Raw genomic sequence first — 25,765 nt, 5'->3', positions numbered from 1 at the left:
TACTAGTAAAAATACTAAACCAAAAGTAGACATTAGTTTTTGTGTTTTTGGAAGATCAGGATGTGATAAAAATATTACTTGAGTTTTATATGCACTGGTTATCTTTTATAGTGGATAATAGAGTATCTGAACAGTCAGGAAAAAAAGTCAATTTCAAAACTCAAGTTGAATTTCTATGTGACCCATGTTGTTGTTTTAAGATGTACAGAAAATCAATTTGGACAGAGACTTTCCCTCCCCTTTGCAGATTCACACTGTTTTCTGCTCCCTCTGTGACACTTGGGATTGGTAATAGAATGTGGACCCTTTTGTCTCTGGATCACAGGTTCAGAGCTGGCTCAGATCAACATCAGGAATTTCCAGTTGCTGGCTTTTCTGTTGCCTGTATGAAACCAATGGATGGCTTATGTCCAGTTCTTAGTGGATAAGTGTCTAAATTCCCTCCAAAAATCCATCAGTTAAAACTGTTTGGGTCTTCTTCAAGTAGTGACCCCAGGGCCGCTCCATTTCACCTCATTTGCTTACACCCCATGCACCTTTGATCAGAGATTTTTGGTTAGTAGTGCCTGTTTAACCTGTGTATGAGCCCTAAGCATCCTAATGCCCTGTGCTGAGGCTATATGGGGTTGCACGGTCAAACCACCCTCAGTTCTTTCTCAGCAGCCTTGGCCTTAGATGGCGCATTAGTATGCCTTTCTGTTTGAAAATACTCTTCTTCTGTCTGTCTCTTTCTGTCTCGTTCTCTCTCTTTTTCTTTCTTTCTTTTAGAGGGGTTGGTCTCAATCCCTTCCCTCTTACGGGGGGAGAACTTCCTCCTCAGATCACCATTGCTCTGGGGTATACCAGGCTCTCTGGATTTCAAACAGTGCCTCTCTTCCTGGGAAGCTATCTAGGTCAGTGATGGGCATTCTCATTGTATCCTCTCCTTGGGGGAGTTGCATATTCCTCAAAATGCGCCATCTGCTCTGCTTTTAAGAGCAGGGCTAGGAAGAATCATGAGATAAGATTCAGATGGTTAATGATGGAGTGTTCTCTTTATCTGGCCTCAGATCCAGGACACCACCTTCTCTACCAGACATCAGTCTGGCAGTGAGCACAGTGCCCCTTTGACTTCAACATGTTCATCTGGATCTGCTCATGGTAAATCTTCAGAGAAGACCCATAAGAAGAGAACATAGTCTTCTCAAGAGGAGCCTACTTCAAAGAAGTCTAACTCCTCCAAGTAAGACCATTTTAGAGACCTCATGTCCTGTCTAGGTACCATTGAGGATTCAAGTGACATCGATACCAACCTCATGTCCGGTGCTCCCTACTTTCCTAAGAATGGAGGCATCAAACATGCTTCGGTATTGAGATTATACTGCAGAAGCAGAGCACTACACCATAGGAGTCTAAGCACTTCTCTTCTAAGAAGGCAGTACCTACATGTCCTTTGGTGCCGTTTGTACCAACATCATTGTCCTAGATATTCTTGGTACCAGGTAAGTGCTGTGCCTGTCATACAATCTCAGTGTCTCCTAAGACATCTTCATTGGTACTGACTATATTTACCAGGAGAGACTTGCTAGACAAGCTTATGTCCTCAGAACCAACAGTGGAAGTGGCTCTGAACCTCACACTTATGTGACACCACAGGAATTCATATATTCCAGAGACCTCCTTTTTTCTGATAAAATGGAGTTTCCCGTGCTGGTCAGATGTTTAACCCCAACCTGAAGATTCTTCATCTCAAAGCTTGGCTCCTCAATGGTTCATGGGAATAGAGACTTCCTGTTTTGAGGAGACACAAGAGGAATTAATGAACAATAGAAAGGAGTCCATGAGATGCATTATCTTCAGAAAAGATTCAGCATTTGGTATATTCAGAGATGTTCTCCACCTGCTCAGTAGTCCCTCTCAACCATTTTGGGATTACCTTCTAGAGTTCAAAAGATTAAATTATCTATTAGTTCCATCAGGGTATACCTAGCGGTCATAATAGTCTTTCATTCCTCAGTTGAGGGATTCTCAGTTTTCGCTTATCCCACAGCTGTGAGGTTTCTCAGAGGATTGGGGAACCTTTTCCCTCAAGTTAAGGAACCCGCTCCAATTTGGATGTATTTCCTTATGCCTTATGAATTTTTTCCTTTCAGCCAATGGTTACTGCTTCCCTCATTCATTTATCTATGCAGATGGCCTTGCTAGTGGCTATCACTTCTGCCCAAAGGGTTGGAGAAATGGTGGGGCTTCTCTTTTTATAGAGTCTGTCCTATCTTAGGGCCTCTCCTTCTGCCCCACCACCTCCACAAATATGATACAGTTCTCCAGTGACCTGGAATCCTACTTTTGCCATCTCCGACTCAAGGAATATTTCCACCATACCACTGAACAGCACACTAACCCACAGAAACCTTCCTACCAATGCCATAAGAAGAAGGATTCTACATGGACTCCTCCTGATGGTTGAAACAACAGACTGGACTTCTACATAGAGTGCTTCTGCCGACATGCACAGGCTGAAATTGTGGAAAAGCAGCATCACTTGCTCCATAACCTCAGCTGTGCAGAACACAACACCATCCACAGCCTCAGAAACAATTCTGACATTATAATAAAAAAGGCTGACAAAGGACGTGCCATAGTCATTATGAATAGGTCAGAGTATGAACGAGAGACTGCTAGACTACTCTCTGACACAAAATTCTAGAGGCCATTACCCTCTGATCCCACTGTGGGTTACCAAAGAAAACTGCACTACCTGCTCAAGAAACTCCCTGAAGAAGCACAGGAACAAATCTATACAGATACACCCCTAGAGCCCCAACCACGGGTATTATATCTGCTATGCAAGATCCATAAACCTGGGAATCCTGGACGCCCCATCATCTCAGGCATTGGCACCCTGACAGCAGGATTGTCTGGCTATGTGGACTCTCTCCTTAGGCCCTACGCTCCCAGCACTCCCAGCTATCTTCGAGACATGACTGACTTTCTGAGGAAACTACAGTCCATTGGTGATGTTCCAGAAAACACCATCCTATCCACTATGGATGTAGAAGCTCTCTACACCAACATTCCACACACAGATGGACTACAAGCCATCAGGAACAGTATTCCCAATAATGTCACAGCAAACCTGGTGCCTGAGCTTTGTGACTTTGTCCTTACCCATAACTATTTAAGATTTGGGGATGATTCATACCTTCAAGTCAACGGCACTACTATGGGTACCCACATGGTTACTACAGTATGCCAACATTTTTATGGCTGACTTAGAACAAGGCTTCTTCAGTTCTTGTCCCCTAGCGCCCCTCCTCTACTTGTGCTACATTAATGACATCTTCATCATCTGGACCCATGGGAAGGAGGCCCTTGAGGAATTCCATCAGGATTTCAACAATTTCCACCCCACCATCACTTAGCTGGGCCAGTCCACACAAGAGATCCACTTCCTGGACATTACAGTGCAAATAAGTGATGGTCACATAAACACTACCTATACCGGAAATCTACTGACCATTATACTTAACTACATGCCTTCAGCTTTCATCCAGACCACATAACATGATCCATTGTCTACAGCCAAGCCCTAAGATACGACGTTTGCCCCAAGCCCTCAGACAGAGACAAACACCTATAAGATCTCTATCAAGCATTCTTACAATTACAATACCCACCTGGTGAAGTGAAGAAACAGATTGACAGAGCCAGAAGAATACCCAGAAGTCACCTACTCCAGGACAGGCCCAACAAAGAAATGCCACTAGCCATTGCCTACGGTCCCAAACTAAAATCTCTCCAGCACATCATCAAGGATCTACAACCTAGCCTGAAGGACGATCCCTCACTCTCTCAGATCTCTGGAGACAGACCGGTCCTCGCTTACAGACAGCCCCCTTCCCACCTGAAGCAAATACTCACCAGCAACTACACACCACATAACAGAACCACTAACCCAGGAACCTATCCCTGCAACAAACCCTATTGCCAACTCTGTCCGCATATCTATTCAAGGGACATCATCATAGGACCTAACCACATCAGCCACACCATCGGGGGCTTGTTCACCTGCACATCTACCAATGTGATATATGCCATCATGTGCCAGCAATGCCCCTCTGCCGTGTACATTGGCCAAACTGGACAATCTCTACACAAAAGAATAAATGGACACAAATCAGACATCAAGAATTGTAACATTCAAAAATCAGTAGGAGAGCACTTGAAAGTGTCCATTCTTCAACAAAAAAAATTCAAAAACAGACTTCAACGAGAAACTGCAGAATTGGAATTAATTTGCAAACTTGACACCATCAAATTAGTCCTGAATAAAGATCAGGAGTGTCTGGGTCACTGCAAAAATAATTTCCCCTCTGTTGATACTCTCACCTTCCTGTCAACTGTTGAGAATGGGCCACATCCGCCATTATTGAATTGGCCTTGTTAGCACTGATCCCCCACTTGATAAGGCAACTCCCATCTTTTCATGTGCTGTATATTTATACCTGCTTACTTGTATTTTCCACTCCATGCATCTGATGAAGTGGGTTCAAGCCCACGAAAGCTTCTGCCCAAATAAATTTGTTTGTCTCTAAGGTGTCACAAGGACTCCTCGTTGTTCTTTTTATAGTATTTTCCCCCATGGGTGCTACTATCTGCCCTCCTTCCCCTCTGCTTTGGAGTGTCCTTTGGGGATTTGCAATAGAGAACGAACTGAGGGAGGTTAGATTGCATAGTCCTATATAATCTTGGTGCATGAGGATGAGTAGGGGGCATGTGCGGGTCAAACGGGCACTGCCAAAGGTACATGGGGTGTATGCGCACCTGAAGTGGGGTACCTATGGGGACACACATCTCAAAGAACTCCAGTTACTTCAAAAAGTGAGTAACCTCTCCTTTTTTTGTTGTCAGCCTCAGCAGAGAGGTAAAAACTGAATGGACATGGAAATCGAACAACCTTATACCAAAAAATTCACTCTCCAGAATAAAGGGAGTTTACTTAACGTTTTAACTGGGGTGAGACCCCCTGGTTAATGTGCAGCACTTTCATAGCCCTTTTGAGAGTGATAGGGACAGCTTCTAGAGGGATATGCCTCCGGCCCTATGTGGGTAGAGGGATAGTGATCACACAAAAGTCACATCTATAGTTCTTTAAGTGATTGCACATGTGTATTCCAGTCTTAGTGTGTGTGCACCCCGTACACAGTTGGAAATTTTCTCCTCAGCGGTACCTGTCAGAGCAGCTCAAGTGCCCTCTGCTGCCACTCAGCCTTGCTTGCAGAAATAAAGGATAGAGTTCCCTTGTCCCCACTCATTTCCTTCTTATCACCCATAACAGTTGTTGGAATCTGTTGGTCTTATGTTAGGAAGATCTTTGCATGTTTATTTCTGTAGATTGTTACCTGTTGGTTCACTGTTGTTGGTGGATAAAAATTTTTGTTCAGAGGGAAAAATTTTTTTCAGCTCCATATGAGGAATGATTTGGTCATTGGGCTTCAAGCTGATGTTTGAGAGTGACTTTCACTCCAGCTGTTTAACCTGTCTGGATGAATCTCACATGTGGGATCACTGTCAAATTTGTAAGGACTTCAAGCCTAGCACCAAAAAAAGATAGAGATGCCAGGCTGAAGTTTCTTTTGATGGAGACTGCCTTTGGAGCCTTTCTGCATGGAGAGGGTGCAAAGTACTTCAGTTTCTGAGAGACATGTTCCCTCAACGTTGGCTGAGTCCTGGCACCGCTCACTATCTCCAGTACCAAGGAGGAAACAAGGCTTTTAAGGAAGCAGTCAGGAGAGATCTACAGTGCCTAAGTTCACCAAGCAGGGAGATAGAGACACAAGTAGAGTGCATTCAAAATCTAAGCACTCCTCATCTTGGTTGTTGGCTAAGGAGGCACTGTTGACTGGGTAGTCACTGTTGAGTCAAATACCCGAAGTGGCGCATTCAGTTTCTGCAGTGTTGTTGTCTTGTTACTCACCAGTAAGAAACTATGCCAGCACCATCCATGCCAGCAGCAGCCTTGCAGTGACAAGGGACTTGAGTTTGTCAGTGCTGGTTTCCCCGGTGGTGCAGAAAATTGCTCTGCTGGTACCATCAGCACACGCTATCTCAGCTCCCTCAGTCTAGCACCTGGTATAGAATCAATCTGTCATCTCTTGGAGCTCTCATCTTATGGTACTGTCAAGGGGAAAGCTGGCAATCATGGTCTCGCTTGAGTTGTCTCTGGGTTCTCGGCACTGGTCCCATCACTGGTGGTACCCTGTGGTCAAAGGAAGCTGATTTTTCATCTTCTGACTCAGGGATTGGCTGCTATGTCTCACAAGTGTGTAGTGCATCTCGCTGCTCCCCTCCTAGAGTTAACTGCCCAGGATACTTCCAAGACCCTGAAGGCTGTGATGATGGTAACATGTGGCTGGTAAGGCACTGAGGTCCAATGCCTTTTCAGTGCCTTGTGAGAACCCATAGGCGTTTCCTCACATCTCCATGTCCTCCCCACACTACTCCCCTTCAGTTTCATTGATTAGGCTTGGGGAGTTTTCTTGTTGAGTTCATTGTAATCTCACATCCAGTACTGAGCAGGAAGTAACAGTTTTGGGGATTCTGTGAGTCAGTTACCAGAGGAGACTCTGGCTATGGCTATACTTGCAGATGTAGAGTGCTGGGAGTTAAACCATCCCTCGGAGACAGGAGCAGGGAAAGCGCAGCCGTGTGTTTACACTGTCAGTTGCAAGCACAGTGGCGTGGCCACATTAGCAGCTCTTGCATCGCCACAGAGAGAAGTGCATTGTGGTAGCTATCCCAGCATGCAAGTGGGTGCAGCATGCTTTTCAAATGGGGCGTGGGGTGGAGTGTGACAGGGAGTGTGCTGTGTGTATGAGGGAGGAGAGACTGTGTTTTGTGGGGCAGAGTGTATCAGTATGCTGTCTTGTAAGTTCAGACAGCAGCAGGGGGAAACCCTGTCATCAGCCTTTCCCTTCCCTCCCCCGCGCGCCCCTCTCTCTCTCTCTCTCTCACACACACACACACACACACACACACACACACACACACACACACACACACACACACACACACACACACAAGCACAAACGCCTGCCTCTGCAGCAAGAACATTCCACAGTAATGGTTTGCTTTATGTCTCGGAGCAGGTAACATGCCGACTGTTAGAAATGGAGCTTTGAAAGGGGATATCCGCATGCCTGCAGCCGAGTACAAAACAATGACCAGAGTGGCCACTTGACTTCAGGGGATCATGGGACGTTTCCGGAGGCCAATTACAGTGCAATAATGCAACACATCGTCCACACTGACACCCAGGCGTTTCAACCAGGGCTCAGCAAGCTCTGTGCTTCTCGTGGAGGTGGATTACCAGGGATGCTCCAACTGTGAAGTCCAGGCGCTCTAAGTGCCATGCCAGTGTGGACACCACAGGAATTAGGGCATCCGGGGCTGATTTAATGCACTCTAACTTGCAAGTTTAGCAAAAGCCTTCGGCCTCAACCTCTGTTAGATCCATATTCCTCTTCCCCAGATGAAGCAGTATCCACTGGAGTGTCCTAACCTACACTTGATAACACCAAACTGTACACCAAGAGCTTTTAAAAAGAGTTGCCTCAGCCTTGGATATCCAAGTGGAGGGAAGTTTGGGGAGTTGTACCATAGACTTATTTACATTGTAACCACAGTTGGCCTGTCTTGTGTGGCCTTACCGATTAATGAGGCAATTTTAGAGCCCACCCGTCAAGGCCCTGTGGCATCCCCCCTCCTCCCATACCCAAGAGGGCTGAGCCTTATTACTGTGTATCCTCCCAAGGCATTGAGCATTTTTATGTCAGGGACAGCAGGCTGCTACTCCTAAATCAAAGGATGCCAAAAAACTTGTCTTTTTTGGTAGAAAAATCTTTTGTACAGCTGGGTTACAACTTATAATAGCCAACCCACAGGCTTTATTACGGCGTTATGACTTTAATATCTGGGACTCTATATTGAAGTTTAAGGATAAGCTGCTGAAGGTTGCAAAACAAGAATTTCACGGGTAGATGAAGGGAAGCTGGTGGCAAGAATATCAGTACAGGCCAGTTTGGATGGTGCTGATAGGCTGCTAGGCTCATGGCCTCTGCCATTATTATGTGTGGCTGCTCATGGCTGCAGTCTTTGGGCCTGCTATAAGAAGTCCAGCAAACTGTTCAGGACCAGCCATTTGAAGGGTCATCCCTCCGTCAGTTAGAGATGGATGAGAAATTTTATGGTGTAAAGGACTCCAGGATAATGTTATGTTGGGTATATATATACATTGCCCTGAAAAGAAAACACTTTCATCCTTAGCAGTCCCACTGATACTCTATTCTTGTGCTTCTCCAGGATCTTTGAAGGAAAGAGTAGAGGTTATAGGCGCTCCTCCTACTGCAGCAGCTCCTGATTCATCCAGATACTCTGCGGGGGTGCTAAACAAACATTTTGATAGGTTGGTCAAGGATGCCATACCAGTCTCCAAAATTCCAGCCTCTCTTTGCTCTCTGTTTGCAAATAGTGTATCCTACTTCCTAGGTTCTTGGTCCCGAATTTCTTCAGACAAATGGGTCTTAAGCATCATGGAAATGGGATACACCCTTCAATTTGTTTCTGTCCCTCTTTCCCATCTTCTTTCTCTGTCCCTCTTCAGGGACCACTCTCATAAGGAAGTTATGGATATTACTAGGAGTTATAATATTTCCTCCAATTGGGAGCCATAAAAGGGGTTCCGTAGTGTCATAGAGGGTTGGGTTTTTATTCCCACTATTTGCTTACCCGAAAGCAAAGGGAAGTCTGACTGATTTTAGACCTGCCTAAATTCAACAGATATCTGAAAAATATGAAGTTTCTCATGTTTTTGCTGGCTTCCGATTATTCTCTTCCTGGAGACTGGTAGGCTGCCCTTGACTTATAAGATGCATTCTTCCATGTAGTGATCTATCAGGGCTGCAGGAAGTATTAAGGTTCTTGGTAAACCAATCTCACTACCAGTTCATAATGTTCCCTTTTAGCCTCTTCACAGCTCCACAAGTTTTTAGAAAATGTATGGCAGTGGTAGCTGCATTTCTGAGGAAGTTGGCTGTGTAAATGTGTTCCTATAACTGGCTTGAGAGAGGCTGGTTCAGAGTTCAGGTACTATCCAGTGTAAGTCTTATCCAGTCAATGCACTGGGACTATTAATCAACACAGAGAAGTCTATTCTGTTCTTAGTTCAGAGGATATAATTTATATGGGCAGTCCTGGACTTAACTCAAGCTAGAGTTTTCCTTCCATGGCCAAGATATCAGACAATTTGATCCATCATTTTAGGTATCAAGCCTCACCTAAACACAAAAGCATGGAATTGTATGAGGCTTCTGGAGCGCATTGCCTCTTGCATATATACATAGTCTGTCATGCCAGGTTGCACCTCAGGGAACTACAGATTTGGTTAGCCTCTGTATTCTCTTTGAATTTTCACTCTGGAAGCTTTGTGGTGTGGTTACCCTCTCAGGTTTTAGCCTCTCTGGATTGGTGGACAAACCCTGTAAACATATGTGGTAGGTGTTCCGTTTGTCCTACACTAACCTTCATTGACATTAGTGACATACAGACAGCATCTGCTGTGGGTTTGGGGGCTCATCTGGATTCTCTTCAGAGGCAAGGGTAATGATCCATAAAGGACTTTTTGGACACACAAATGTCAGGGAGTTGAGAACTAACCAACTGTTTTTGTTTGTGCTACAACTTGGCTAGCATTATATCACCAATCAGAGTGACACCACATTCAACAAGATTGTAAGTGACCTCTGCGGCCTTTCTGGCTTAAATGCTTATCCTAGACATTTGTAGGACAGCAGCTTTGTCTTAAGTACACATGTTTGCATCCTATTATGACATCACCCAGCATTCTAAAGATGAGAGATTTGGGCAAGTTGTCCTCCAGTCCTTATTCAGATAGACTTCAATCCTACATCCTGATTTCATTACTTGTTAGTCGCCAAGAGCGGAATGCACATATGCAATCATTCGAAGAAGGAAAAATGGTTACTAATCTGTTCTGTAACTGTTGTTCTTCGAAATATATTACACATATCTATTTCATAACCTGCCCTCTTGCCCCTTTATATGGGAGTTTCTGAGAAGAAGGAACTGAGGGGGCTCAGGGTGGCTCTGGCCTTTATTCTTGCACATAGGGGGCTGTACAGCAGCAGTGGGCACTCAAGCTGCTCCAAATGGTACCACTGAAGGTAAAAATTTCCTACAATCGTGTGCAGAAGGCACACACACCAAAAGTGGAAAAGACATGTACAGCATATCATGAAGAACATCAGTTAAGAAACAGGTTAGTAATAGTTTTTTCTCTCCCTGGCTCTGGTTCATGCTATAGTGGTCTCTTGACACTAACCCTGTAACAACTTCTTCTTCAGTCTCCTCAGCTGGTTCCTCTTCAGTTGCAGCATTTCAGATAAACTGAAATCACCTCCTTTCCCACCATTGTCATGTGACCGCTTTCCCTTTACTGACTTTGAACCTCTTTCCACACAGAACTGAACTCCCTTGATCTCATCTTAATTCTTTTTTGCTTAATTTCTGTCCTTGTTTCCTTTCATCGGAGCTTGAAAAAATGACTTAATATCCACTAACCAGGGAGAAAAAAACCCATGGTGCCTTGTCCTCTCACATCACACTCTGCAATTTAAAATGGATGAAACATTTGTGTATGGTTTATAGTCCTGTCTATATTTAATTGTAAATTATTATAAATGAACTTTGTATTAAAACTTTGCAGCTGTAACTTACTACAGCTCTCATTTTTATATACCATGTTTCCCTTCTTGGCTTCCCTTCCCTTCTTGGTTTCTGCTCCTCTCCTTCCCATCTCCTCTTTTTTGAGCCACAGATTTTTGCAGATTTTGGAAGATAGCACTGCATTGGTTTATACGATACTTCTATTTGCAAGGCGATCTCTCAGGATTAAAACCTTTTATTTAAATGGCAACTCAAATTTGCAGGAGTTGATAGTACTCAACTCAGCAAAGCTTTCTAATAAGTTAAGAAGGGGTGTATTTTTCCAACCTTGCTTTTTATTACCTCTCTTTTCCTTCTACTCCTTGTTTTATTCCTACATTTTGGGCTGTGTTGATTCCTTCCTCTTTTTCCTACTTATACCTTTTGTGATGTTGCCTCTTTCCTTAAAACCTGGAGAGTCCTCTTTCTTCCTAAAAATCAGGTCACTTGATATTTTTAGATTTTTCTTCAAAATTCACTTATTTTGTTAGCTTTCTAATGCTGAGCTCTAATCCAGGGCCTTCTATTGAGCTCTTTGTTTACCCTTTCTCAAAATAAATATCCAGACCCATAAGATACATGAATGTACAACATAAAAAAAATCACATAATTTGTTTCAGAGTAGCAGCCGTGTTAGTCTGTATTCGCAAAAAGAAAAGGAGTACTTGTGGCACCTTAGAGACTAACAAATTTATTAGAGCATAAGCTTTCGTGAGCTACAGCTCACTTCATCGGATGCATTTGGTGGAAAAAACAGAGGAGAGATTTATATACACACACACAGAGAACATGAAACAATGGGTTTATCATACACACTGTAAGGAGAGTGATCACTTAAGATAAGCCATCACCAACAGCAGGGTGGGGAAAGGAGGAAAACCTTCCATGGTGACAAGCAGGTAGGCTAATTCCAGCAGTTAACAAGAATATCAGAGGAACAGTGGGGGGTGGGGTGGGGGGGAGAAATACCATGGGGAAATAGTTTTACTTTGTGTAATGACTCATCCATTCCCAGTCTCTATTCAAGCCTAAGTTAATTGTATCCAGTTTGCAAATTAATTCCAATTCAGCAGTCTCTCATTGGAGTCTGTTTTTGAAGCTTTTTTGTTGAAGGATAGCCACTCTTAGGTTTGTGATCGAGTGACCAGAGAGATTGAAGTGTTCTCCAACTGGTTTTTGAATGTTATAATTCTTGACGTCTGATTTGTGTCCATTCATTCTTTTACGTAGAGACTGTCCAGTTTGGCCAATGTACATGGCAGAGGGGCATTGCTGGCACATGATGGCATATATCACATTGGTAGATGCGCAGGTGAACGAGCCTCTGATAGTGTGGCTGATGTGATTAGTCCCTATGATGGTATCCCCTGAATAGATATGTGGACAGAGTTGGCAACGGGCTTTGTTGCAAGGATAGGTTCCTGGGTTAGTGGTTCTGTTGTGTGGTGTGTGGTTGCTGGTGGTACCTACAACTACAATACCCACCTGCTGAAGTGAAGAAACAGATTGACAGAGCCAGAAGAGTACCCAGAAGTCACCTACTACAGGACAGGCCCAACAAAGAAAACAACAGAACGCCACTAGCCATCACCTTCAGCCCCCAACTAAAACCTCTCCAACGCATCATCAAGGATCTACAACCTATCCTGAAGGACGAGCCATCGCTCTCTCAGATCTTGGGAGATAGACCAGTCCTTGCTTACAGACAGCCCCCCAATCTGAAGCAAATACTCACCAGCAACCACACACCACACAACAGAACCACTAACCCAGGAACCTATCCTTGCAACAAAGCCCGTTGCCAACTCTGTCCACATATCTATTCAGGGGATACCATCATAGGGCCTAATCACATCAGCCACACTATCAGAGGCTCGTTCACCTGCGCATCTACCAATGTGATATATGCCATCATGTGCCAGCAATGCCCCTCTGCCATATACATTGGCCAAACTGCACAGTCTCTACGTAAAAGAATGAATGGACACAAATCAGACGTCAAGAATTATAACATTCAAAAACCAGTTGGAGAACACTTCAATCTCTCTGGTGACTCGATCACAGACCTAAGAGTGGCTATCCTTCAACAAAAAAGCTTCAAAAACAGACTCCAACGAGAGACTGCTGAATTGGAATTAATTTGCAAACTGGATACAATTAACTTAGGCTTGAATAGAGACTGGGAATGGATGAGTCATTACACAAAGTAAAACTATTTCCCCATGGTATTTCTCCCCCCCACCCCACCCCCCACTGTTCCTCTGATATTCTTGTTAACTGCTGGAATTAGCCTACCTGCTTGTCACCATGGAAGGTTTTCCTCCTTCCCCCCCGCGCTGTTGGTGATGGCTTATCTTAAGTGATCACTCTCCTTACAGTGTGTATGATAAACCCATTGTTTCATGTTCTCTGTGTGTGTGTGTGTGTGTGTGTGTGTGTGTGTGTGTGTATATAAATCTCTCCTCTGTTTTTTCCACCAAATGCATCCGATGAAGTGAGCTGTAGCTCACGAAAGCTTATGCTCTAATAAATTTGTTAGTCTCTAAGGTGCCACAAGTACTCCTTTTCTTTTTACATAATTTGTTGTTTTCCTCGTTCCTTGTCCTGTTCCTCCTCTTTCTTTGGTCAATTATTTTAATTTCTTGTATGTCTAATTTAGATTTTCACTTGTTTTAAGATAGTGACTGTTCCTCCCTCCCCATGAAGCAACATGCCCACATGTAGTGATAATATTTAGGCAACATTATACTGTAAATATATTCAGGCTATTTGTCAGTAATGAAGATGGCCACCTCAGCTACTGCCTACGTGAGTTCTAACAGGGAAACTCCAAAATTTAGATTGGGTGGAGAGGAGGAAGGAGAACCATATAGAAAAGAATGAAAATGGGTATATGAAATGGGAAATTATTTCAAAATAAAAAAAACAATTCAAAATACCTTCGACTCATTTTCTTCCTTCACACTCAATTCTATTCCATTGAAGTCACTGGATAGTTTGTCATGAACATCAGTGGGAGCAAGATCATACCATTCTTATTTACTTCAATACCTGTTGTCTCTTTTCCCTCCCTTCTGGTCAACAGGGGTTTTGTTCCTAGAATATATGCCATATGTTATTTAGTTTGTTTTTATCGTTTGTCAGAGAAGTCGTCTCTCAATTCATTTTGAGCCATCAGCCATTAACTTCAGTGTTTTTCCATTATGTATTTCTGTTGTGCCTTGAGTTCAGGACCTTATTGAGTTAGGAGCTGTACAAACATGAAAAAATAGTAACCTTCTTGTCCCAAAGAGTTTACTATCTAAGGTTTTATCTCATAAACAGGAAGGACTTTCAAGTTGTCATTAAAATTGTGAGTACCCTGAAGGGCAGAAAAGAAAGCAGTAAATAGAAAAATAATGTGATGCATTAAGCCCCAAATTAGGAGGAAAAGAGACCAAAATAAAGACCAATCATTTATTTGACATTAAGTTAAAAGTTCTTCTGTGCTAAAACTGGATGCTATTTTTGAGTATTGTGAATTATATGGTGGAGTTACAGTACACATCTCTGAAAATAAGGGACTGTTGTATAATTAAGATTAATATAGTGTATTTATAGGGTAGCAATCACCATAGTATACAGGCATCAGCATACGACGATGTTAAACTTTCATTGCTGTGGGCTTTAAAAACAAAGCTTTCCTTCCACTTTTCATAAAATTGAACTTTAAAGTTGTAAGATTGCCTTACTTAATGAGATTTGGTTTGAAACTTCAAGAATAGCTTCAATGAGGGAGGACCGAATGTGACTGAAAAACATGTACCATAGAGGAAAACATTTGAAGTCCATAGCATTTCTGTAATCATAATGGAAAATATTGGTGAAAGTCATCAGAGGTCAGATATGCTACCTTAAAATCTAAAACAATTTTTTTTAGGAGCTTAGGAAGCCTAAGTGGGAAGCTTTTATTTATAAAAATCTGTATTGGTATTAATGAGACTAGAGACAAGAGAATGGCATGTGAAACTTACCCCAGATAACTGCCTACATATTATAATTGTGGACATTGCATAAAAGAAGAGCCTTTAATCACTGTTGAGTTGAAATTTGACTTGTATTTTGTGTCAAAAGGTGTAGAAGATGAAACAGGTTCAGATATGCAATATTCTAACCAGTATATTAACCAAGAACCCTACATACATCAAGATGATGATCAGCAGCAGGGATGGGTTTCCTGGGCCTGGTCTTTTGTTCCTGCTATTGTGAGTTATGATGATGGAGAGGATGACTATACTGGAACAGAAGGTGGAACAACACTGCATCAACACAAATCCCAGGCCCTTAAGGATCCTATTGTTTCTATTGGGTTTTACTGCACAAAGGCAACTGTGACTTTCAAGGTCAGTACACCTCTACATTATAGTCTAATAATTGTTTTGCCGAGCAATGAATTAATGTATTAGATTTCAGTGTGTGGTTATTTCTCTTTTTAATAAAGAGAGAAAAAACTTATATTGCTGAAAATATGAAGCAATTGAACAGTTTTTTTCTTCATCAAACAATTTGCAGTTAGTTTGGGTTTGTGAGATGATAGATAGAAAATTTAGTTCAATGAAAAACAATCCAGTTCTGAAGGGAAACCATTTTAATTTAGCACTAAAATAGATAAAAAACTTGAAAGAAAGAAAAAGTTCATAATACTGAGGAGTATCCATGAACATTTATTTTAATGTTGGCTTCTGAGTCTACATGACATTTTTGCAAATTCACTTGATTTCTTGTAAAAGTACTATTGCTGATATAGCAATTTGATAATGGCTGGAGTTATTTTCTTTACTGTGTAGTAACAGATAGAACTGGACCTGTTACTCGGGAACATCCAAGATTAAAGTAAATTTTAGTTGACATAATTTTTAAATACTTGTACTTCTGTTGGGAGTCACCTTAGGAACAGTAAAGTAAGAAATTTTATATATATAGAGAGAGAGAGATATTGAGATTTGTATACATTTTCTCATAAATCAATGATCAGAATAATCTCAAATAATAAATAAATAAATCTCTGCTTATTCCTGTTGAGTTTTCAGAAAGCAGTCATTTATTTTATGTAATATTGTTAATAACTTAAATACTGATAAAACACTAAGTTTTACTGACAGGAATTAATTTGATAAAAACCAGGGCCTAGTTTAGCATTTAAACACATGCTGAATTTTATGTCCATGAGTAGCCCGACTGAAGACTACTGATGAGTTTATAGTTAGGCACATGGTGAAATAAGGCCAGAATGCTTTAGAGCATGAAAAGAATGGATGGTGGAGAATCTGCATTTTAAAAAGACATGTTGATGGAAAAGTTTCAACCACTTCAGCTTTGACAGTTGCTAATTATTTGACACTTTAATCTGATGTAAGAATGTAAATAATTTTATTTAAAGGATTTATTAGGTACTTGAAACATATCTTTGTCTTTTGTTTAGTTAAAAATGTTAATTAATATGAGTGGAGGAAAATATTCATCTTTCCCATGATTTTCACTTACCTTGTTTTGTTTAAAAGAATGGGAGTTGTAATTTTTTTAAAAATTGCAGTTGGAACTTAAATGGTTTTGCCTTGTTTTGTATTCCCATGTGCAGTATTGAATCTTGGTTCTACAGCCCTTGCTCACATAAGAAATCCTACTGAAGTCATTGGACCTATTTATGTCAGTGGTTCTCAACGTTTCCAGACTACTGTACCCTTTTCAGGAGCTTGATTTGTCTTTCATACCTCAAGTTTCACCTCACTTAAAAACTACTTGCTTCCAAAATCAGACATAAAAATACAAAAGTGTCACAGCACATTATTACAGAAAAATTGCTTACTTTCTCATTTTGTCCGTATGAAATTTTAGTTTGTACTGACTTTGCTAGTGCTTTTTATGTACCCTGTTGTAAAACTAGGCAAATATCTAGATGAGTTGATGTACCCCCTGGAAGACTTCTGCATATCTTCATAGGTATGTGTACCCTTGGTTGAGAACCACTGACTTACAAGAGCAAGGGTTGCAGGATTGGGCTTCTTAATGTTGCGTTAATAGGCTTGCGCATTTAATCTTAGGATGTGGTAAAAAATTACTTATAAATTATGGCATCTTGCATTTTATATTTTTAGAATGTAAATGGTATATGAGAGCAGTATGGTGACATTTAGGAGGAAAACATTAGAATTCATTGTTCTGCTTGCATGCAAAGAATGAATGGAATTAATTTGTGGTTCATATTTTGGTCAAAAAATAAGGTCAAGTTTCTACATTAGCATTCTGAACAGTTGATACCATTCCAGCTAAAAAATCATGCCAAATAAAATGTAGCATTTTTCTAATAATGTTGAAAATTGTTCTTGTAATGTCTTAGTTCTTTTAATCAATTAGTTGCTTTCCTCCACAATAATTGCACACAGCTGAACGGTGATCAGTTTTTGTTTTGTTTTGTTTTTTGTTTTGTTTTTGTTTTTAAAAACCAATTTTACTTGAGCTTTTGGATTACAAATTTTACTTAGAAACAGCAGCCATTTCCACACTCTCTTGGAAATAACTAAATAATGAGAGCCGGTGTGTATTATGTAAATATTAAAACTTGAATTATTAATTTCAGCAGATCAAACTATAAAAATGCAAAACTAAGAAAAGTTGTACTAAAACTTCATATAATAGAGTGTTTAACAGCATAATGTACTTTTTCCACTCTATGATTTACTGCTTTAAAGTTTTGAAAAATATCTAAGTATTTAGAGCATAGAAAATAAAATGTAATAGTTTTATTTTAAAATAACATGACAGAAAAGAAATTTAGGTATGATTCAAATTCATGATGTTTTCTTTAATGTTGTTTATACTGTGAATTATTTACTATGCAGGATAAATGTTTCAATAAATTTATTGATTTTTAGAGCAGTTTATAAACTGGCATGTGTATTGCAGCTGCATATCTGTTACTTTAATTTTATACATTGTTGGTGTAAAAAGATAACTAAATAAAAATACTAAAGTGTTTTAAAACTTTTTTTTACCAATACTTGAGATTAAATTGGCATATTCAGCTAGAAGTTCGCATATTCTAATATGGATAATATGTTACAGCTGTTTTTACTGCACCTGTTTCCTGCCTAATAATAAATTTTGGCCTATACTAACATTTAATTTGTCTTCATCAATTCTATATAGTAATGACAGATGATTGCTATTTAATGCTAATATTGGCTAACATAAGGTGTTTATCATTGTTTCATAGCTTACTGAAATGCAAGCTGAAAGTAGTTATTATAGCCCTCAGAAAGTAAAATCCAAAGAAGTTATATGCTGGGAGCAAGAAGGAACCACAGTTGAGGTAATGTTCCATTATGACTAAATTTTTCAGGTTATAGTAAATGTCTTAGCAAATTGATGTATAATAAATATTTTTCATCAGTTAAATATTTGAAATGGCAGTTAATATTTGGTTGTATATTTCTATTTTATTAGATAGTTCACTAAAGTAATTCCTATTCTCCATTACTACAAAGTTAGAACACCATAGCACTAAGATTTGGTAAGAGTGTACTTTTAAAATGTGATTGAGTTCATTTCTTGATTAATTAAAAACCACACCTGTAAAGCTTACCGTATATTATTTTTAAATTTTCTCTACTTTTTCAGTTTTTAGTTTTTAATATCTTCAGTCGTATGGTATGCGTTGTCATAAACTTTTCTCCTCCAATAGGCCCTTATGATGGGAGAACCTTTCTTTGACTGCCAAATAGGTTTTGTTGGTTGCCAAGCTATGTGCCTTAAAGGAATTATGGGAATTAAAGACTTTGAAGAGAATGTGAACAGAAGTGATACAGTAAGTTCATTTGAAATACTGCTGATTATTAAATATAGCAAACATGATGTGCTTTATTGATTTAAAATGTTAAAATATTTAATTTTCTTAGGTGAGGTGAAGAGTACAGTGTCACAGAAATCCTGTGTTTAGTGGTAGTATGTATAACTGGCATGATTTGTGGGAACTGTCTCATTCAGAATGAAAGGATGCTGTGCAGTTACTGAACCATAGAAACTAGACGCTTATTTCTTAGTAATGCAATTTCCTGCCCATTTATTTGCCAAGGGTTTCTGATTTAATAATCCTACAGCTGCTAATAGATTGCAGTTACACAGCATCTTCCATCTGAACATCTCTAAATGTTTCTCAGAGAGAGTTATTGTATGCCATGTATGATTGTTTGTATTGAATCCTGGCTGCTATCCTCTGAACTCCCTATCCTTCTCCCTGCAACAACCATGGTTGTTCTTTGAGTGCTTGCTCATGTTGATTCCATTCTAGGTGTGTGCACAGTTGTCGGATATTTTTGCCTTAGCGGTATCCGATGGGTTGGCTGTTCTGCCCTCTGGAGTGCTGTGCTATGCCTTGATATATCAGGCACCGCCAACCCTACGCCCTCTCAGTTCCTTCTCATGGAGGCTGCCTTCTGCCCAGCCTTGGAGCTGTCCTGGCCGGACTTGACTCCCACCACTTTGGCCTTGGTGCACAGTGCACCCCTGGCAGCGCTCCCCTTTGCTGGTGCCCAAAAAGAAGTCAAAGAAGTGTGACTCCCTGGCACTGGGCAAGAAAGGCCAAGGAGCATTGGGTAAAGGACCAAGTTCAGGTCACCGGCCCATCCTGGAACTACATGGGGGTGCCTCCCCAATGGGGCCTCCTAGCCCCCAGAGGGATCTGCCACTGACTCCAGGGAGTGGTAGGGGACCAGACTCATAGCGGGGTCAGTGCCTTCCCAGGCTCTCCCGGTGCCCAGAGAGCAAAGGACTCTCCCAGTGCAGCCAGCACCGCATGCTGTGATGGGCCTGGCAAAGGTTCCCCACAAGAACAAGTCAGCCATAATAAACCCACAGAGGGCAAGTGAATCCCCCAGACCCCGGAGCAGAGGCAGCGCTCTCTGTCGCTGCACTCCAGGTCTCTGCAACAGCGCTGTTTTAGATTCAACGTTTTAGATTGCCGACACCAAGCTCCTGGTATCCACCCTCTCAACGAGTTTCACCTGGAGGGAGGCATTGGCTACTGTATGGCTGGCACTGCTCATCCTCCTGCCAGCTGTCTCCATGACGTAGGTTGCCATCATCTAGACTATGGGAACGTTCTCAGACACAATACCAATCCGCCTGCTCTCGCACCAATCTGCCGATTTGAGGCATTGTTCACCCAGTCTCAGGCGTTGCCGGCCCCACCGTGGTCACCGAAAGGAGATTCCTCTGGCTTGGAAAGGGAGTGCAGTCTATCACCAAGGCAGCACCAGCACGACTGGGCACCTGAGGCTGCGTCTGCCTCCTCAATGCCGTCCTGGCAGCAGGGCCAGTGGCCGATGCAGTGGCTCTACTGGAATGCCTGGGGCATTCTGGTTATGTTGATGTCCCCATTGCACCAATCTTTGGTCGCCACTTGGGAAAAGCAATCAGCGGTGCCAGACTTAGTCTACAAAACACAATTGGACGCTGGGGTGGAGGAGTGAGTGCGCACCCCAAAACCCTCTCCCCCCCATGGGGAAAGATGACCCGGGCTCTCCCTGGTGGTCTAGTTGTCATCGTCCTCTCCAGAAGAAGCTGTGGCAGGGCCCCCTCAAGCTAGCCCATGAAGGATTTCAAGGAGCACTAGGTCCTGCTCTGAAGGGTGGCCACTGGACGTTGAGGAGATGGTGGAGAAGTCAGACATCTTCCAGTGCATGATGGGGTCTTAAAGATAGCCAAAGCCCTCTGGCAAACCCCATCTTCAGTCCCACTCGCCTCCAAGAGGTCTGAAAAGAAATATTTTGTCCCAGCCAAGCGGTTTGAATGCTTGTACACACACCCACCTCTAGGTGTGCTGGCCGTTTCTGTGGCCAACAGGCAAACCAGTTCTATCCCCAAAACTAAGGAGGCCAAGATGCTGGATCTTTTTGGAAGGAAAATTTATTCAACGGCCAGCCTTCAGTTCAGGGTTGCAAACCATCAGGCTTTTTTGCAGAGATATAACTTTAACTTATGGGACTCCCTCCATAAGTTCAAGGATTCCCTGCCCCAGGACTTGGCCCAAGAACTCAAGGCCCTAGTGTAGGAGGGTACAACAGCGACAAGATTCTCCCTCCAAATGATGTGGGATGTGGCCGATTCAGTGGCCACTGTGGTTGCATCAGTGGTGATCATACGGCACAGTTCCTGGCTTCAAACTGTGGGCTTGTTCCAGGACATGCAGTCCTCCATCCAGGACCTCCTGTTTGATGGGAATGGTCTCTTTGCAGAACAAACAGATGTGAGGCTGCATGGACTTAAAGGACTCTTGGGCCACCCTCTGCTTGCTGGGTCTGCATACACGTCAGTAGGTGAGGAAGCAGTTCCAGCTGCCCTCCCACCTTCAAGGCCCTGGCAGCAAGCAGAAAGGCTAGACATATGAGTTTTAGTTGTTGCCACCCGTCCTCCTCCCACTCACCTGCCCAACCTGGCCCGGCAAAGCATCATCAGGGCCAGAAATGCTCATTTTGATGGTGCGCTCGAGAGTGAAGCCCCAGTCAACTTCCTGGATCTGCCTTATTCTTTCCTCAACCGCATACACCCCTACTTTTCAGCTTGGTCATGGGTAACCTCGGACCTCTGGATGCTAGAAATTATATCTCTGGGATACACCCTGCAATTCTCAGCTGCCTCCCCTCCATCCCACTTCCCCGTTCCTCTTCAGAGACCCTCTCACAAGCATCTCCTCGTTAAAGAGGTTGAGAACCTCCTGCAGCTAGGGGCAGTGTAGGAGGTTCCTTGGGAAATAAGAGGAAAAGAGTTCTACTTCCATTATTTCCTAATCCCGAAAGCAAAAGGGGGCCTAAGATCCATCCTGGACTTGCGGTGCCTCAGCAAATCTCTCAGGAAGTTGAAGTTTCGCATGATCTCCCTAGCTTCCATTATCTTCTCCCTGGATCCAGGAGACTGGTACACCTCCCTTGATTTTAAATATGCTTATTTCCATATCTCCATCTTCCAAGGGCACAGACAGTTCCTCTTTTTGTAATGGGCGGGGCCATTTCCAAATCATGGCACTGCCCTTTGGACTCTCGTCAGCCCCAAGGATGTTCACAAAATGTATGGTTTCAGAGTAGCAGCCGTGTTAGTCTGTATTTGCAAAAAGAAAAGGAGTACTAGTGGCACCTTAGAGACTAACAAATTTATTTGAGCATAAACTTTTGTGAGCTTCAGCTCACTAAAGCTTATGCTCAAATTTGTTAGTCTCTAAGGTGCCACAAGTACTCCTTTTCTTTTCACAAAATGTATGGCGCCAGTGGCTGCTTACATGAGGCGTCGAGGTGTCCATGTCTACCTGTACCTTGACGATTGGCTAATTGAGGACAAATCTCGGCAACAGGTGCAACGACGCCTCGATCTGGTACGTTCCACCTACAATAACCTGGGCCTGTTGATAAACTAAAAGAAATTGACCTTAAGGCCGGTGCAATGTTAGTTCATAGAGGATATCCTCGGTGCCACATGAGCCAGAGCGTTTTTCCAGAGGCCCTCTTCCAGGCAATGTTGAACCTGATCTCCTATGTGAAAGACCACACGCTCACCACCTCTCGCTCCTGCCTGAGGTTGTTAAGCTACATGGTGGTGTGTACGTAAGATGGAGAGCATATTTCAGTGTAATAATAATTCAAGACTTCTCCATGTTAATATCAAGTTCACAGTATTCTGGGCTAACAAACTATAGAATAGTAAAGTTCATTAGCCCAGGATATTTTTATTAACCTGTAAATAAGGAAAAGCTTTGAAGTTAATTAAATCATTGTTTTAATATCTTCAGCTATACCAGAATTTTTGCCGAAAACTGAGGAGTGAATTTAAGGTGGCCTGTTTCAAGTTTTCATAAGGATTCATGTTGATTTTGCACATAGATCATTGTATGAAGAAACAACAGAAATGTTTGGTCACACTAACCTGACTTTTTCTCATGTTTGCCTTCTTGTGTCTCTCTCTCTCTCTCTCTCTCTCTCTCTCTCTCTTTTATTTATTTATTTATTTTTTTTAAACCTACCTTTTAAGGAGGCCTACTTCTTCAGTTGTGGAGAAAATCTGAGTTCAAAAGGAATGACTTATCTTACCAATTCACTATTTGATTACAGAAGTCCAGAAAATAATGGTATTCGTGCAGAATTTATTTTGGATGCAGCTCATCATAAGGTTAGAAAATTAATTTTGTTTTCTTTTTTTAATTTTTCAATGGATTTTAAAATCTATGTACTTTCTAAAGACCAGATCCTGCCACCCTTTCTTATGTTGAATAGCACCATACTCTACAAATGGCCTTGTTGGCCCTCCAAAAGGGCAAATTTTCAAAAGTGCTGAGCCACCTAGTACCTGCATTGATTTCAGAGTTTGAGTGCCTGTAAAAGAAACCAAAAATGAAGAGGAGCACCAGCACAGTGTATCCAAACAGTTCTTCATAGACCACCAGCAAGTGCTCATCCAACCCACCAGTGGTCTATGGACCACAGTTTGGGAACTGCTGTTTTAAAGAGCTCAAGTCCGGAAGAATGTTAATTGTATTGTCCTTGCATGCTATATCTATCTACTTGCAAGGTGTACTACTAATTCAGCTTTTATCTTTGGTGATGGTGTGGTTGTATATTTTGACAGCTATTGTGTTACTTAACATAGAATATTTATTACCTCTTCAGTCAGATATCAATATACTGCTTCACTGTGAATTAGATTCTCTCTTACGTTCACTAATAGGGTGTTTAGCAGTTGTTTGTCCAGAATGTAATAATTTCTGATTCCCATTAGGGAAACCCAGTAATCTTAAATTGCTGGAACAGATTTCCTTTGGCATTTCATTTTCACCATTGTTGTTCTATGCTGTTGGAGAGCAACATACTGCTTCTCTTACTATATCTCTCTGGGTTATTTGGGATTCAGTAATTTTCCACATCACTCCATATCTCTCCTATATCTGGGTCTGATTCTATTTTATGAGATTATACATAGAATTTAAGAAATTGAATCAGTTGAATAACTTGAATATGATATTCACATATGGGAGAAAAGGGGTATAACATTTAGTAGTTAACAAAATTCCTATACTGTATAATGCCTAGCAATTAGAAATGGTTCAGAGAAAACTTGTTGTGCGACATGGGGTACCAGACCCAACAAATTTCTGACAATTAGACCACACACACAATTTTTTAGTGAATAAGATTTTTTTTTTAAAGCTAGAAGCCTTCTTATCGTTTCAAAGGAGACAAAATTAACTTACCCTGAGTCATTCTGAAAAAAGAAAAGGAGTACTTGTGGCACCTTAGAGACTAACAAATTTATTTGAGCATAAGCTTTCATGAGCTACAGCTCACTTCATCGAATGCATTTGATGGAAAATACAGAGGGGAGATTGCTTCGTGCTCTGATTTGTAACGCTGGCTATATTCTCAAATACACACACTTTTTGTCATTTTAGGACTTCAAATAAACCATGTGTCAAGAGGGGTATTTTTGGAATTAGTCAAACAAGTCTCCTTTCTGTGTACATTTTTAGAGTTATTCCCCATTTTGTTCTCGTTTGCAGAGAGCACATCTACTATACAGTCAGTTCTATTTTGAATCAAATCTATGTGAGACTGCAGATTCTGGGTATAATTTTGAAATTTCTGAAGTCCTATTTTCAAAAGAGATTTAGGCACCTAGGAAGAGACTGAGGTCTGGTCTGCACTACAAAGTTTTCTGGCATTGCTACATTGTCGAGGAGTGTGCAAAAATCACACCTTCTAGCTGACAGAGTTATGCTGGCAGAACTCCCAGTATAGCCCAGCTATGCTAACAGAAGAGTGCCTCTATTGCCATAGAGTAGCTGGTGTAGCTATGCTGGCAGTAGAACACCTTCTGTTGACATATGTTGCCTATGCACTAATGTGCTCTACTGTAGTGTAAACAAGCCCTGCCTTTTACTGTGTTTCAATGAGACATAGTCTCCTAAGTACCTAAGTCATTTAGTCTGCTAAATCACTGAGGGTGTGTCTACACTGCAGTTAAAAATGCATGGGTGGTCCATGTCATTTGACTCAGCTGGAGCCTGAGCTCAAATGTCTATACTGCAATTAAACAGCCTCTTAGCCTGAGCCCTGCGAGCCTGAGTCAGCTGACATGGACCAGCCATAGATCTCTAATTGCAGTGTAGATCTACCTCAAGGCACTTTTGAAAAAGTTATCCTACAAATATTGATATTCTGAGTCAGATTCATGTTGATAAGATTATACTCTGATTTAAAAAAAAAAATTAAAAATCTTATGATAGAGAAATTTGGGTCAGCATTATAAATATATGAGATGTCTCTAGAACAAGAAACAGAAGTCTTCAAAACACAAGATGTGGTAGTAATGGGAGATTTTAACCACCCTGATATCTGTTGGAAGAGTAATATAGCAAAACATAAAATTTCCAAGAAGTTCTTGGAAGGTGCTGGCGACAACTTCTTGTTTCATAGATTCATAGATACTAAGGTCAGAAGGGACCATTCTGATCATCTAGTCCGACCTCCTGCACAGCGCAGGCCACAGAATCTCACCCACCCACTCTTATGAAAAACCTCACCCATGTCTGAGCTATTGAAGTCCTTAAATCATGGTTCAAAGACTTCAAGGAGCAGAGAAGCCTCCCTCAAGTCAACCATGCCCCATACTACAGAGGAAGGCGAAAAACCTCCAGGGCCTCTCCAATCTGCCCTGGAGGAAAATTCCTTCCCGACCCCAAATATGGCAATCAGCTAAACCCTGAGCATATGGGCAAGATTCACCAGCCAGATACCCAGGAAAGAATTTTCTATAGTAACTCAGATCCCATCCATCTAATATCCCATCTCAGGGGATTTGGCCTATTTACCCTGAATATTTAAAGATCAATTACTTACCAAAATCCCATTATCCCATCATACCATCTCCTCCATAAACTTATTGAGTAGAATCTTAAAGCCAGATAGATCTTTTGCCCCCACTGCTT

The 25,765-nt window shown here is 41.7% G+C and overlaps 1 protein-coding gene across 19 annotated transcripts in view; it reads left to right on the top strand.

The window, feature by feature from the left end:
* Positions 1 to 25,765, top strand: part of VPS13B (vacuolar protein sorting 13 homolog B) — a 921,736-nt gene that overhangs the window by 144,005 nt on the left and 751,966 nt on the right. For all 19 annotated transcript variants that reach the window (XM_038388370.2, XM_038388367.2, XM_038388371.2 and 16 more), the window contains exons 8-11: positions 14,875 to 15,143; positions 18,014 to 18,109; positions 18,482 to 18,604; positions 22,816 to 22,953. In XM_038388370.2, the coding sequence (XP_038244298.1) occupies positions 14,875 to 15,143; positions 18,014 to 18,109; positions 18,482 to 18,604; positions 22,816 to 22,953 (626 nt within the window). The remainder of the gene's footprint in view (positions 1 to 14,874; positions 15,144 to 18,013; positions 18,110 to 18,481; positions 18,605 to 22,815; positions 22,954 to 25,765) is intronic.

Source organism: Dermochelys coriacea, chromosome 2, assembly GCF_009764565.3.
Source record: "Dermochelys coriacea isolate rDerCor1 chromosome 2, rDerCor1.pri.v4, whole genome shotgun sequence".
NCBI lineage: Eukaryota > Metazoa > Chordata > Testudines > Dermochelyidae > Dermochelys > Dermochelys coriacea.
This window is presented reverse-complemented; position numbering and strand designations above follow the sequence as displayed.